This window comes from Olea europaea, chromosome 10 (genome assembly GCF_002742605.1).
Source record: "Olea europaea var. sylvestris chromosome 10, O_europaea_v1, whole genome shotgun sequence".
Classification (NCBI taxonomy): domain Eukaryota; kingdom Viridiplantae; phylum Streptophyta; class Magnoliopsida; order Lamiales; family Oleaceae; genus Olea; species Olea europaea.
In genome coordinates this window covers 25,649,182-25,665,419 of record NC_036246.1, presented here as the reverse complement: position 1 = coordinate 25,665,419, position 16,238 = coordinate 25,649,182, and the positions used below count along the sequence as shown (strand labels likewise).

Genomic DNA, 16,238 nt, shown 5'->3' with positions numbered 1-16,238 from the left:
ACGGCGACATTTTTTGACTTTCTTCCCTCAACAAGAAATTAAAATTTTTTCTTTAAATCTGCTCTCGTTTTGAAATATTTTTAAAGTTCATTTCTTTCCTAAAACCCACATGTTTTTGGGCCCTCAAATTTACAACAAAAATTTTCTTGATCATGTGATTTTTTTAATATTAAGGATTTTGATTATGTGAATGTTGAATTTTGGTAATATTTGTGATCGATTCTTGAAATTTTGATTTTTGTCAATTATTTAAACAATTAGTAATGATTTTATGGTGTTCTACCAATTTGTAAAAATTAGTAGTTCTTTTCTTATCAATTAGTACTTAATTGTCACTTGTGGTTTATTTTAGTTTGAAGTGTCAATGTAGAGTTCTTTAAAAGAAAATATTTCGTAGAAAATGTTGATGTGAAGATATCGAATAAAATGAATTTTGATGTTGCACAACTTGCTATAGATCCTAGGATAAGGAAGAAGATAATTATCTTATTAGTATTGTCGTTATGTTATTTTTAGCATTGTCATAATATCATTAAATCCATACTCGAAAAGTTCGACTTTGATTAAATTTTGCCCGCACTGGACAAAATTCCTGGCTCCGCCCCTGATACCAATCACAAATAAAATTAACTTATATCAATATGATCGTGAGTTATAATCAATAAACTTGATTTCTTCATGTTCCAAAGCAATGAAATCATTCTAAAAGTTAAAAAATTCAAGTTCTTTCAAAAATAATATTAAGAAAACTCTCTCTCTCTCTCTCTCTCTATCTCTCTCTCTCTCTCTCTCCACTCCAACCAAGATAGTAGTACCACTACTATCGCTTTATTCAGTACAAGTTGTACAACGAATTTCATGTATTAAAATACAGAAATAGTTACAAATAGCAGTACCACTACTTCTGATTAATGATTTGAACGTTTGAAGATGAGGGACCACGTGATTTGAATTCTGGTCTTCAAGAATTTGTTGAAAATTTGATTTATTGAGACTTGACTTGTTCGACACTTGAATTTCGAGGCTGGGGCTGGGGCTGGGGCTCGGGTTTGGACTTGAATTTGAATTTGAATTTGATTTGAAGAAGACTTTGATCTTCTTAGGGTTCACCGAATTTATATTTGAGAGGATTTCTTATTTTCCTTTGACTTTGGGATTTTTTCAGCACTTTGTGATTGTCTTCGGCGCTTTCACTTTTTTCTCCTCGTCCTTATAGATTATTAGTCTTATTTATAGGGGAATTTTCGTGACTAATTTTGGTAATCACTTAATTATCTCTAATTAAATATGAATAATTGAGTAATTATGATTTTATTTAAAAAATGAGATGGGTCTTTCAATTTTATGAACTTTAATATACTTAAAATTTGGAGAAATTCATAACACAGGTGTATTATTACACTAATTCAAAAGTCAGGTAAATAGTTTGAAAATTTAAAATTCAAATATATATTTAATTAATTAAAAATATTTATTAATTAAATATAATAAAATCACAGTTATAGAATTAATGGTCACAAATACACAATTATAGTTTAAAATTTATTTATTGGTCACATATCATCAAATTAATTAGTCACAAATTATTTCGAGGTCACAAATTAAATATTTTATAGCTCACAATTTATTTCGAGATCCCAAATAAAAAATTAAGATGTCACAGATGATACGTTCCAAACGATGTTCCAATTAATTTTCTTTACTTGACTTAAATATGCCGTCTTGAGTAGTAATATGGCAAGTGAGAGTCATTTTCCGCAGAGAATTGAACCAATTATATCAATTGCACACTAAAAAGTAAAATTAACAATAGTATACTAAATAGATTAAATGGGGGGGGGGGGGGGGTTGGGTTGTAGTATACTAAATAGATTAAAGGGGGGGTTTGGTTCGTTGAACTAAGGAAAGCAATAAATTCAAAATAGAAAAGACTTGAAATTTGAAATAAACAAAGTGATTTTTGATTGAATACGAGAAAATGTGATTGAGTGGTATTTCACCACCATGAGAAAAAATTTCGTTCTCAAGATTAAAAACAATTCGAGAATAATTACAAACTCAATTATCTCAATCTCTTCTTACATGTTAGCTAAATAAAACAAGCTCTTTACTCAACCCTATTCATTAAACCTAGAACAAGCTCTCTAGATTTAATTTAACAAATGCATTATGACAAAAAGTGATGAATCGAATTAAGGGCAAACTCACAAGCTCAGTTTACTCATTTAAGTGTTAATACACATACATTCAATTGAAAATTCTTCATAGTCTATCGAAATGTAATTGTTACAATTTTTAGAATAAATAGCTACTACGTACTATAAATCCCAAAATAGTATCAATTGAAACAACTCAATCATTTAGTTGTACACCTAAACAATCAAGAATAACAAAATTAACATTTAACACAATGGATTAAACACATCAATCAAGAGAACTATAAAGTACAAATTAATTGAAAATCATAACTCGGGTTTGAAATAACCCCCAATCACCAATATATTTAGATAACCATGAACTATTCACAAATAACTAATAAAGTCTTACAAAACATTGATGGAAAATATGAAAAAGAAAAACTTATTGATAAAGAGAGAATTTGTTGAAAAATATTCTATATCAATGGATCTTCTTCCCCAAGCTATTTACCCAACAACATGCTCCAATCTTTCCCAAAATATTCAAGAAAATGTAGGTAAAAGGAAGAAGGAAAAAGAAAAGCAAAAGAAACAAGAAAGAGAAGAAGAAATTGACTTTTCAAAATTCCCCTTCGTTTCTCTTTATCTTTTTCATCTTTTCTAGCATAAATTCCTTCAAATCATCAGTCAACGTCGGGTTTTCATCTACATAATAAAAACAACTAAAAATTATAAATCGCTAATGAGACTCACAAATATCTATGTTTAATGGCCCAATTAAGTGCAAAAACCCGCACTTATGAACAGATTATTTCAAGATTAAATTAATTGATCACAAATTATAAAAATCTTAGATCACAATTAAATTATTGGTCATAAATAACTAAATGATTGGTCCCATATGTCAAATAGTGGTCACGTACCACCATTACCGTGCTGCCGCCACAACAGTACCACCACCACCACCACTATTGTAATACATTAGTTTAATCAAAAGAAAAGTCAAAAGCTAATAAAAAAAATATTAAAAAAAAAAGAGGGAGGCGGTGGATTGATTTATATCAATTCATCCAAGTTCAATATCTATCCATTTGTCCCACAAACACACACACACAACACACACTGCGAGAAAACGAGAGCAGGGAGAAAAATGAAGGGAAAAGAGGAAGAAAAAAAAGAAGAGGAAGAAGAAAAAAAATAAAATAAAATTTCACCAATGTGTTTGAAAATAAGGGGTCTATACTATTAGGCTTGAATTTATCAGTTTTGAAAAGTAAGTAAAAAGTTACTTATTGTCAAATTATGTTTAATTTTATAGTTGTTAGATTGTTAGATTAAATTAAATTTTATTGAAGGGGTTAAATATAATAAGCTATGAAATTGAGTAAAATGAAAGAAAAATTAGTTTTAGTGATTAAAGAGACTTTAGAAATCGCTTAAACGTGAAATGATTAAGTTTGGGTATCGCCCATTTAATTATTGAGATTACTTAAAATAGTTAATTGTTAATTTAAAAATTATATCATATTTTAGGTGGCGACATGGATATCGAGACATCTTACCAACCGAGTTGGTTTTGGCGAACATAGTTCTGTGAGTGGAAAAATATAAATATTTTTAAAGTATTTATAAATTAAGTATATTATCAAAGTATATGCAATTATGTGAATTATTTACTTCATTATGTGATTGCAATGAAAGTTTCTTTTATTATGATCTATGCGAAATTTCAAGGATTATTTATGATATTGAGAATTGTTTGGTATGTGAGATATTTGATATGGAAATTGGCCAGAAAAGTATCCGTGATTATATATTTCTTCTAGTAGTCGTGTTCTAGAATTGATTATGAGAGGTCTTTGAGACCAGCTTTCGTTCACTGAGGGGGCCAAAGGCTCGTGGCGAAAGTTCTTAACCCGAAGGGCGGATTACAGATTTTAATCAAAGGGTACATTTTTGGTAGATCACATGTGATGTGATGAGATGATGGTAGAGACATCAGCTGATGACTATATCGTGGATATGAGAAGATATTTAAAGAGTTATGAGAATGTCTCACTTTTTGGCTATAAATTTTATGAGGCTATCGTGTTAATTACTAAACGATATGAGCTTGATGTCTATGTATGAAAAAAATGTTTAAATTGAAAAAGTATATTATTTTCGAACTTCTCTACTCATTGAGTTATCAACTCATATATTTTCCTACGATTTTTTTATATAGGTAGTAATTGATTCTTTTAGCTAGAAGAGCCTAATGATTTCGAAATGAGAGCCACATGACGTGTTGAATATTATAACTCACATTGATGAAGTACGAAATAAATATTTTGGGCTCATCGCATTATGTTTTACATAAGCATTTGATTTTGTTACATTTTTTTGAAGTAACTCATAATCAGTCTTGGTGATAGATTTGACATCTAGTGAGCATCTATCATCAGTGCACGTCTCGTCTCGAGTCCACTAGGGTGATTCGGGACGGGTCGTGTCAAAGTGGTATCAGAGCATGATTTTGAAAATTTTTATGATTCATGCATGTTCAGTGGGTATGATCACATGTCGTGGTGGCGGAATCACAGGCTCTCTAGCTCAAATGTATGGAACCAAAAATGATAAAAAAAAATTAATAGATTTAGAAACGACTAGTATGTAAGTATGGTAGTTGAATTGATCTGATGGTTGGAAATGTTATTAGTTGTTAGGTTAAAGCCATTTGTTTATGTAACCTATTAAGATTTGAACAGATTGTTATGATTTTACGGGGCATTCGAAGTTACAGATGTTACAAGCACTAAATTATCAATTTATTTGTAGAACTACATGATTTTTTTTATGAGTACATAGGAAAATTTTTAGCTATAGCTTGCACGATAAATACAAGGAAATGATATGATATGTGATTGGTGACAATCATTGGGGAATTTTAATTATTCTTGAAACCAAATGGTCATTAGTGTTATCAAGTTTTGTGGTGATTTGTGGCCACTTTTATGGGATGATAATAGAAATTATGATGGTTTATATTTATGCTAAATGATAAGAAATTGTGAAAGACAAAATGATGATTTGTTGATTGAGAGATGACAATATGTTATTGTGTACTTTAGGCATCGAGAAAATAAATGATAATTCTAATTATTTCGATTATTTATGAGTTGTTGATTATAAGGGATGTGAGAAAATCGGGATAGACATCATAATGATTACTTGTTATAGGGTATTTTTTTTCCTTAAGAAATAGAATTAAGTAAATATGTGCATTCAGTTATAATTATGTGCGTCGAGAAAAAAAAAGGGAAAACAAAATGATAGTGTTGGAATTTGTTGAGATTGGATAATTAACATATGAAATCTCAGGTGGTATATTGATGTGTAAAAGGTTCACGTGATAAGTATGAGGGTTACTATTTCATGATCTTAAGGGAAATTTATATAATTAAATGTTTTAGGTGTTATGATATGACGACAAAGGATAAGATTACATGATTATAACATGATATGGTGAATAAAAGGTAAATGAATATTATGGTTGCCCTATAGCAAGATAATGTGTTGATATATTTGGGGTTGTTAAGTTAATTAATTTTTTAAAGGCCATTTGTTGGAGTATTGTATTATATTCCATAGAATTTGAAAGTTTTGAGCCAAATTTTGAAGTTAAGATGAATTTAATGAAATTTTAGTATGTAAATTTTGAGTTATTTTCGATTGTATTTGTAGATTTCATGAATAAAGTACTCCATTCTTCTCGAAATCTGCATGTTATGGAACATATGGATGACATGTTGGATAGCTTAAAGTCTAAGACGATCATCATGTAAATTTTATTCAATTGTGGAACTGTATCTTTAGGTTATAATCTTAATTGAAGGTCTTTGTGTGATATACAAAAAAGCTTATGCATTGGTGATAGGCTGATGGTCTCTTTACAAAATAAGAGTATAGAATTATCATGGATTAATTATTATAATTGTCTCTTCATAGAAAGTAAGAGCACCAAATTTGTGTGGATTTAAGGATGTAAAAAGTGTTGCTGTCACATTAAATTCCAAGGAAACATTTACTCTTGTATCAAAAGTTGATGGGATTTGATTTATGATAATAGATTATGTTAAGGTTTAGAACATGTTCTGAAGTAAAATGATTAATTATGAACTATATGATAGATTGTTGAAGATGCATGATTAAACCATGATTTGGAGTTGGTTATATTGGAATTATGTCATTACATTGCGAGAAATATCAATACTTATCAATTATTAGAGTTTTAAGGTATATTTTATTCGAAATGGTGGAAATGGAAATTCTGTACATATTAACATTGGGTGATATAGAATTAAAGGAAAAGAACATCATATTGAGCTATCTTAATTGTTTTGTTGGGGATAACTAGAATTTTAGAAAATCATGAACAATTGAATTGTTGGAGATATTGTCAATTTAGAATAGAGATAGTTACCCTTAAATATTTTTGTTTAGGGATTTCAAATACACGGAATGGAGACAAAATAGAATTTAAAATCATTGTGGATAGATTGACAAAGGTTACACGATTCTTTTTAAATGATATAGTCAGTTCAAATGATAGACTAATAAAATTATATTTAGACAATATTGTTAATTACATGACAGAATTGGAGTATTCATTTTTGGTTAGTTGTAAGAAGTTATATAATTAAATTACATTGTGCATCTTCTTTTGATAAAATATCAGACACTATGAAGACAAGTTTAAAAGAGATGCTATAAATTATGGTTGGTTAAGTAAAGGAGATTGGGATAATTATTTATTTTTCATGGAATTGACATATAAAAACTAGACACAAGTGATGATAACTGCGGTTATATATAATATTGAAATATTCCAAGGACGTATAACGAAATGGGCGAAAGAATGTTATTCGATCTTAATATGTAACCATGGTTATAGAAAAAGAAAGTGATTAGAGAATTGTTTAAATTAGGACGTAAGGTGAAGATTTGGAGAACATGAAAAGTAGTATTTTAAACTTCAAATTGGAAAAATAATTGAGTTTTCCTAAGGTTTTGGAGAGAGAGAGAGAGAGAACAAATGAGAATATTATATATTCGCTTAGGAAGTTATTAAAATATGATACGAAAGATTAAATTTTGGGACTAAAAATTCGTTGGAGAAATCATGTTGTAGAAGAAGCAACATGGGAGAGTGAAAAGCAAATGCGTTCTCAGTATCCATGACTTTTCTACATTTAATTAATTGAATTTCAAGTACGAAATTCTTTTAAGGAGGTGAGTTTTATAATACATTAGTTTAATTAAAAGAAGAAAAAAAAAAAAAAAAAGAGGGAGGCCTAGTTCAAAATCTATCAATTTGTCCCACAAACACACACACAACACACATTGAGAGAAAACGAGAGCAGGGAGAAAAATGAAGGAAAAAAAAAGAAGAGGAAGAAGAAAGGAAAAAAATAGAAAAATTTCCCCAATGTGTTTGAAAATAAGGGGTCTATACTATTATATTTGAATTTCTCAATTTTGAAAGGTTACTTATTGTCAAGTTATGTTTAATTTTATAGTTGTTAAATTGTTAGATTAAATTAAATTTAATTGAAGGGATTAAGTATAATGGGCTATGAAATTGAGTAAAATAAAAGACAAGTTAATTTTAGTGATTAAAGAGACTTGAGAAATCACTTAAACGTGAAATGATTAAGTTTGGCTATCACCCATTTAATTATTGAGATTACTTAAAATAGTTAATTATTAATTTAAAAATTATATAATATTTCAGACAGTGACACGGATATCGAGACATCTTACCAACCGAATTGGTTTTGGCGAGCATAGTTCTGTGAGTGAAAAAATATAAATATTTTAAAGTATTTATAAATTAAGTATATTATCAAAGTATATGCAACTATGTGAATTATTTGCTTCATTATGTGATTACAATGAAAGTTTCTTTTATTATGATCCATACGAAATTTTAAGGATTATTTATGATATTGATAATTGTTTGGTATGTGAGATATGTGATATTGAGATTAGCCAGAAAAGTACTTGTGATTATGTCTTTCTTCTAGTACACAGAGTGACCTTGGCCGTGTTCCATCCTACACGAAGGGGTCTTGACCTGACATTGGTCTTGATCGTGTACATATAGTTCACAGAGGAGCCTTGACCTTGTTTTAGAATTGATTATGAGAGGTCTTTGAGACCAACTTTCGTTCACGGAGGAGGCCAAAAACCCGTGGTAAAAGTTCTTAGCCCAAGGGACGGATTATAGATTTTAGTTAGAGGGTACATTTTTGATATATCACATGTGATGTGATGAGATGTTATATAAATCAGCTGATGACTATATCGTGGATATGAGATGATATTTAAGAGTTATGAGAATGTCTCTCTTTCTGACTATAAATTTTATGAGGCTAACGTGTGAATTACTAAACGATATGAGCTTGATGTCTATGTATGAAGAAAAAAATGTTTAAATTGAAAAAGTATAATTATGTTCGAACTTCTCCACTCATTGAGCTATCAACTCATATATTTTTCCACAATTTTTCCCTTCAGGTAGCAATTGATTCTTTTAGTTGGAAAAGCCTAATGATTTCGGAATGAGAGCCACATGACATGTTGAATATATAACTCATATTGATGAAACACGAAGTAAATATTTTGGGCCCATCGCATTACGTTTTATATAAGCATTTGATTTTGTTGCATTTTTTTTAATTAACTCATAGTCAGTCTTGGTGATAGATTTTGACATCTAGTCAGCATCTATCATCAGCGCACCTCTCGTCTCGGGTCCATTAGGGTGATTTGGGACAGGTCATGTCAACCATCAACACCAACACCAACAAAATCACCACCACTAAATAAAATCAAATGCCAACAAAAATAAGGACAACCACAGCCGCCAACAACCACCTCATCGCCAAAAACCACCACAACTGCCACCATCAAACACACCAACAATACCCAACCCACAACCTCACCAACACCACCCACATTACCCTTGTCAACACTAACACCTCCACTACCGCCAGAAACCATGATGACTGCCACCACCAAACACTGCACAACCCAATCCAAAATCAAAGTGGTGCTGCATAGAGCCACCACCACTCTTTTGAACACAACTACGAGATCTACCAACAATCCCCAAATTGTCGCTGCCACCTCTTCAAATTGGAAAGAGAAAGAAAAAAACCCCAAACCCTCTCCACAAGCCGTTGGCGCCAAAGGACTCCAAACACCGCACGCTTCGTAGCAGCCGTTGGCCGGTGCAACTTCGTCGTTGCTAGTTGCCGAAGTTTGACTAGGTTGTCGGTGTAGAAGATAGAGACCGGAGAAAAAATGAGAGAGAGAAAGGAGAGAAGTAGAGAGAAGAGGGAGAAGAAAAAATTAAAATGATTTAGGGTTAGGGTTTGTGTACATTGATACCTGATTTATGAATAAATGAAACTTCATCCCTTAATTTTGAATTGTCATCTTTAAATTTCTGGAATTATGTAATTTCCACTTAAAATTTAGTTGGAATTATTATTTAAATCAATCCAATCCATTTTATTTATTTATTTATTTATTTATTTATTTATTTATTATGTCTAAACAAGCCTACCTACAATACACCCCAAAACCCTTAATGACAAATACAAGGTGATTTCAAGTTGAATCAACCAATTCCATACGATTTCAAGGGGAACAAAACTTGTATTGGCATATTGGAGTAATTTTTTTAACCATGAATACAAGGAATAGAGGTTTTCAGCCTTTTCAAATATATAAAATTATTTGTAAAAAGAGTATAATTAATTAAAAAGAAAGCTGGTTCAATTAAGTATTAAAAAATCGAATCAATTTAATGGAATTATATAGTTGAACCTCATTCTTGAATTAGTTGTGATTATGGTTGTTCATTTCTTACCGTACAGAAAGCTATGTTAATGAATGATAGCAGCCTGTTCAATTGCTCACTCAATAGTCCTTCAACATTGGCTAAAGATTGCTTAGAAATCTATCAAATTAAAGAATGGAAACTTGAGATATTGACTGTTATGTTGTCTTCATGATGCAAATTCTACGATTATTCTCATTTTACAAGCAATTTACCATTGAATAAAGATGTTCATTTTTATTTCTTCTTAATTTTACCATCAAGAAAACAAGTTGGAATAACTTGTGCATTATTTTCAGTGTCTGATCCCTATCTGAATTCTGATTACATATTTCCTTCTATTTGAACCATTGATAATTAGTTACATTGGTGCATTTTCATAGCCTACACCCAACAACACTAACTAAAGCCATTCTGTGGTATCACTCCCACCTTTTTTGTTAAAGTAATGTCAACATATTAGCAGGGGACCAGCCAGCACCTGGTGAGCCTCTATGGCCGCCAGTGGCGGATCTAGGTGGCCGCCCTAACTGGATCCGCCGAAAGCCATTTTTTTTTTGCTGAAAACAGATTAAGGTTTTAGGTTATATTACTGATAATTCTTTCTTCTTCCAAAATTTCCTTCTAGTTGAAGTGGTTAGAGTTTATATTTACATTTTACAAGTCCCGGTTTCGATTCTCTTCACAGTCAATTCATTGTGCAATTTTTTTAGTTTACAACAACTACCAAAATTAATGCAATAGAAAGTAGTTGGATGAGATTCAAACCTCGAACCCTTATTATAATCATTGAAAGCTTGACCACTATGACATCTATTACTTTTGGCACTTAATTCGACAAAATAATATATATTACATTTATTGGGTTTAATAAAATTATTAAGATTCAAAATCATACTCTTCCTTTAAATTATACGATACTGGGTAACAATGTCATTTGGTGAATATGCGGTTTATTCTTATAATAGAATTATATATGTTCAATATAAACAAAATAATTGTTATATTTAAATTTTAGGCCTTGTTTTATTTTCATTTTTTTTTTCAAAATACATTTTTATCTATCTTATTTTTAACCATATATTTTTCGATAAAATAATATTATACGCAAATTCAAAACCTTTTTCTTATTTTTGACCTCACGTTCTCAATGAAATTATTATTTCAAAATGCATTTTTTGTTAAAAAAAGAAAAAAAAAGAAAAAAAAGACATCAAACGAGCTCTTAATACTTTATTGCGGTTGATGGTCAACAATCAACAATTGCCCGTGCTGACTTAAAATCCTAGATTCGCCACTGATGGCCCCCCATGCTGGCTCACTCCAGAAATCTTATTGCCCAGCCGCCTGTACTCACCTGGATTCCTAGATCTGCCACTGATATGTGAAGTATCCCAAGGAGGGACGGGGGCCACTTAGATTTGCTACATTCATTTCTGCTTCATTGATCTGCTTTAAAATTTCTTCTTTCTTAATCACTAGAGCCTACATTTTGCTATCAGTCTTCTCTAATTTGGCTCTTAATTTAGCCGAATACTTCTTGTCTTGAGGATTCTTCTTCTTCTCTTTGACACTATTATCTTTCTTTTTCTTGTCTTTGGCTTTCTCTGTACTTTTCTCTTATTAGGAAATAAAGCTGTATATATTATCTTTCTTATTTGTAGCATATTATCTTTCCTATTGTATTACCTAACTTTTAGCTAGACAACTCATGATAACTGATTTGTAAGAGTAGTCAATGTTTCTTCCTGTATAAATACACGATAGAGTATCAATAATATTATTCAAGCAAATTCAATATCTCTTCCATCTTTTCATGGTATCAGAGCAGGACTAAGATCCTGCTTCGTCGCTGCACTTTAAATCTCTCTTGTAGCATCTTTCTCTTTCAGCCGTCATGGTCAATGATGAATTACCACCAACTCCTTCTGCTCCTGGCAAAGAAATTGTCGATCCTGATGCAGATTCTTCGAGACCGAATATCTCAAATCCTTATTTTACTCATCATTCAAATCATCCAGGTTTGGTTTTGATTTCCAAACCTTTGAATGGAGACAATTATTCTACTTGGAAAAGGGCTATGACTTTGGCTCTAAATTCCAAAAACAAACTAGGTTTTGTCGATGGATCAATCAATGCACCTTCAAAAAGGACAGATCCTGAAAATTATGCAGCTTGGTCTCGGTGTAATGATATGGTCCATTCCTGGATCGTCAACACTCTCAGTCCGAAAATTTCAGACAGTGTAATATATTACTCTACCGCTAATGAAGTTTGGGAAGATCTTTGTGAACGATTCTCTCGAAGCAACGTACCTCGCATCTTCGAGATTCAGCAAGATATTGCCTATCTTCGACAAGAACAACTCTTTGTCTCTGCTTATTATACAAAATTAAAGGGCCTATGGGATGAACTAAGTTCCTAAAGCGATGCAGTATATGGAGCACAACAAGATCAACAAAAATTGATGCAATTTCTGATGGGATTAAATGATTCTTACAGTGGTGTTCGCAGCCAAATCCTCCTGATGAACCCCTTCCTTTAGTTCGCCAAGCATATTCCTCTGCCTCTCAAGAAGAAAAGCAACGTCTTCTGAGTTCGACACACGCTGCAGGAGATTCTGGTGGTAGCGCAGCTATGGCTGTTCGAAGCAACAATAGCAACAAATCCACTCCATCAGTTCGTGCAGGAAGGTTTGACCGTCCATATGGTTCACATGATTTCAGATCACAAGAAAAATCAACAGAAAAATTCAATGGAGGACGTCGAAATGATCAAGAAAAGAAACGTTCAGGATTTGGAAGAGGTCGTATTCATTGTGCCCATTGTGGAGAATTGGGCCATTGGGTCCAAACTTGCTATGAATTACATAGGTATCCAGCGGGCCACCCAAAGGCTAAGTATAATTCAGGCCCAAAATGTTTCAACAGCAATAACAAGCCTGCAGCTAATCATGTGTCCGAGTGTCTTTCTAAAGAGGACAGCAATCACGTTGTTGGAATTTCAGAGGCCCAATTGAAGCAGCTCTTGTCACTTCTTGACAACAAAAATGAAGGATCTAGCTCTCAAGCAAATGCCATGATCAAGCCAGGTTTGTCTAAAGTCACTTCCCGCAGTTGGATCATCGATAGTGGGGTGACGAATCATATTTCTTCATCGTCAAAATTATTTTCCACACAAATAAAAATTGCTCGTTATCTCTTGTACTATTGCCTAGCGGAGAAAAGGCTAATATTGTTGCAAAGGGATCATTACCTCTGAATTCCGTCTACAATTTGAATGATGTTCTATATGTACCTACATTCAAAGTTGATTTGATGTCAGTTAGTCGTCTAACAAGAGGCCAGAATTGTTCAATAACCTTTTTTCCCTTATTGGTGTGTTTTGCAGGATCTGGCTACGAGGAGGATGATTGGCTTGGGTAAACAACATGACGGACTATACTATTTGGTGGCAATAGCAACAAAGAAATCTGTGACAAACTCTTCTTCATCCACACATCGACCAACCTGTAACCTCACCATCTCATCCACCGATCTATGGCATAACCGCTTAGGCCATGTGTCACCTCCTTGTTTGAGTTTCATTGCGAAGAATTTTTTGAATTTTTTCGTTCAATCCAATAATGCTTGGCCTATCTGTTCTTTGGCTAAGCAGAGTCGTTTACCTTTTCGTCCTAGTGTAATCTCTTCTATAAAACCTTTTGAATTAATTCATTGTGACATATGGGGTCGTTATCAACACCCTTCTCTTTCTGGTGCTTATTATTTTCTCACTATTGTTGACGATTATACATGTTCTCACACAATTTGGGTCTCACATTAAGATTTTTCGAAGTGACAATGGTGGGGAATTTATCTCACTTCGTTCCTTTTTCCATGACAATGGTGTCATCTTTTAGCATTCTTGTGTTTATACGCCTCAACAAAATGGGGTTGTAGAACGCAAGCATCTTCACATCTTACAGGTTGCTCGAGCTTTGAAATTTCAAGCTCGACTCCCTGCCCAATTTTGGGGGGATTGTGCCCTTACTGCTGTACACATAATCAATAGATTCCCTTCTCCGGTTCTCTCTTACAAAACCCCTTTTGAATTTCTCTACTCAAAATCGCTTTCTTTTCATCATCTGCGTGTCTTTGGTTGTTTAGCCTATGCAACTAATGTCCATACTTCTCACAAATTTGACCATCGTTCCATACCCTCAATTTTTATTGGGTATCATATTGGCCAGAAGGCTTACAAATTATTTGATTTGTCAACCAAAAAGGTTTTCACTAGCCATGATGTAAAATTTCACGAAAATATATTTCCTTATGCATCTATTCAGCCCTACTCTACCAATTCTGGCCTAAATACTAATTCAGGCCCAATTCCTCTTGTGGCCCATGACATCCCTTACCATTTTGACTCCATTCCAGACACTTCTCATCCAAACACAACCCCTCCTCATCCAAATACGACTCCTTCTTCTCCAATTCCACAACCCGCTCCTGCCTCTCCTCCTTCGCCGGATTCACCATTTCCAGCACCAAATTCTTTGTCACACCCGCTTCCTCCACCGCTTCTCTCCTCTTTTGCACCCGATCCCGGCTATCCACCGGATCCAGCTCTACTTCGTCGTTCCAGTCGCCACATCGATCCGCCAGCCAAGCTTCGCGATTACGTCTGCTCCACTGTTTCATCCAACCAATCGTCCACCTTGCTGCCTGGTCCGACCAAAGGTACGAGATATCCACTGGCCAATTTTGTTTCGTATCACATATATACACCTGCATGTCGCTCTTTTGTTGCTCAGATCAGTAAGGTTACAAAACCCAGTTCTTATTCGGAAGCCGTCGTTCATCCTAAATGGCAGGAAGCCATGCGTTCCGAATTACAGGCTCTCCAAGCCAACGGCACTTGGTCTCTAGTTCCACTCCGACCGACAAGACTCCTATTGGGTGCAGATGGGTGTTTAAAATCAAACACCATTCCGATGGTTCTATCGAGAGGTACAAAGCTCGTTTAGTCGCCAAATGCTTCACTCAGCTGGAAGGTGTTGATTATCAGGACACCTTTTCCCCCACTGCCAAAATAATCTCAGTTTGCTGCTTGCTCGCCTTGGCTGCCTCTTGTGGCTGGTCCATTCACCAAATGGACGTCAACAAATGCCTTTCTTCATGGTGATTTAGCTGAAGAAATATACATGTCTCCGCCGCCAGGGCTTCGACAATAGGGGGAGGATAACTTGGTTTGTCGCCTTCATAAGTCATTGTACCGGATTGAAACAGGCATCTCGCTAGTGGTTCGCCAAGTTCTCAGAGGCTATTTGCTCCGCTGGTTATGTACAATCTCGAGCTGATTACTCTTTGTTCACCAGAAAACAAGGCAAGTCATTTATTGCTCTCTTGATATATGTTGACGATATTTTAATTACCGGGAATGATCCTGTTAGCATTGGTACAACTAAAAAATTTCTGCATAGTCATTTTCATCTAAAAGATCTTGGTAATTTAAAGTACTTTCTTGGTATTGAGGTATCTACTTCTAAGAACGAAATTTTTATTTCCCAACATAAGTATGCATTGGAAATCATTAAGGATGCAGGGCTGTTAGGTGTAGCTCCTATTGATACTCCAGCAGAACGAGGCTTGAAATTATCAGACAAGAGTGACTTTCTTAAAGATTCGAGTCAATATAGAAGATTAGTCGGCAGGCTAATTTACTTGACTGTTTCGAGGCTGGATATGACATATGTTGTACATGTCCTGAGTAGATTTATGCACCAACCTTGAAAACTTCATATGGAGGCAGCTCTTCGGGTTGTCCGATATCTAAAAGTTGCTCCTGGAAAAGGTCCGTTCTTCTCTTCAAATAGTGATTTCAAGTTGAGAGCTTACTGTGACTCGGATTGGGCAGGTTGCCCACTCACTAGGAGATCTACTACGAGTTATTGTGTCTTTCTTGGCCCTTCATTGATATCTTGGAGGTCGAAACGACAGAAAACAGTTTCACTTTCTTCTGCTGAGGCGGAATACCGTGCAATGACGTGAGCCTGCTGTGAGTTGACATGGCTTCGATATCTATTGAAAGACTTGGGACTTTCAAATCATGAACCTGCTTTGCTTTATTGTGATAACAAGGCTGCCCTACACATTGCAGCCAACCTAGTTTTTCATGAGCGAACTAGGCACATTGAGATGGATTGCCATTACATTAGAGACAAGATCCAA

General features: G+C 33.7%; 1 protein-coding gene across 1 annotated transcript; it reads left to right on the top strand.

Annotated features, from left to right (window-relative positions):
- The first annotated feature begins 15,211 nt into the window (after positions 1-15,211).
- On the top strand, positions 15,212-15,800 carry LOC111400454 (uncharacterized mitochondrial protein AtMg00810-like). Its single transcript, XM_023027870.1, has 2 exons — positions 15,212-15,228; positions 15,386-15,800. The coding sequence occupies exons 1-2, from the start codon at positions 15,212-15,214 to the stop codon at positions 15,798-15,800; spliced, it is 432 nt and encodes a 143-aa protein (XP_022883638.1).
- Positions 15,801-16,238: the final 438 nt, after the last annotated feature.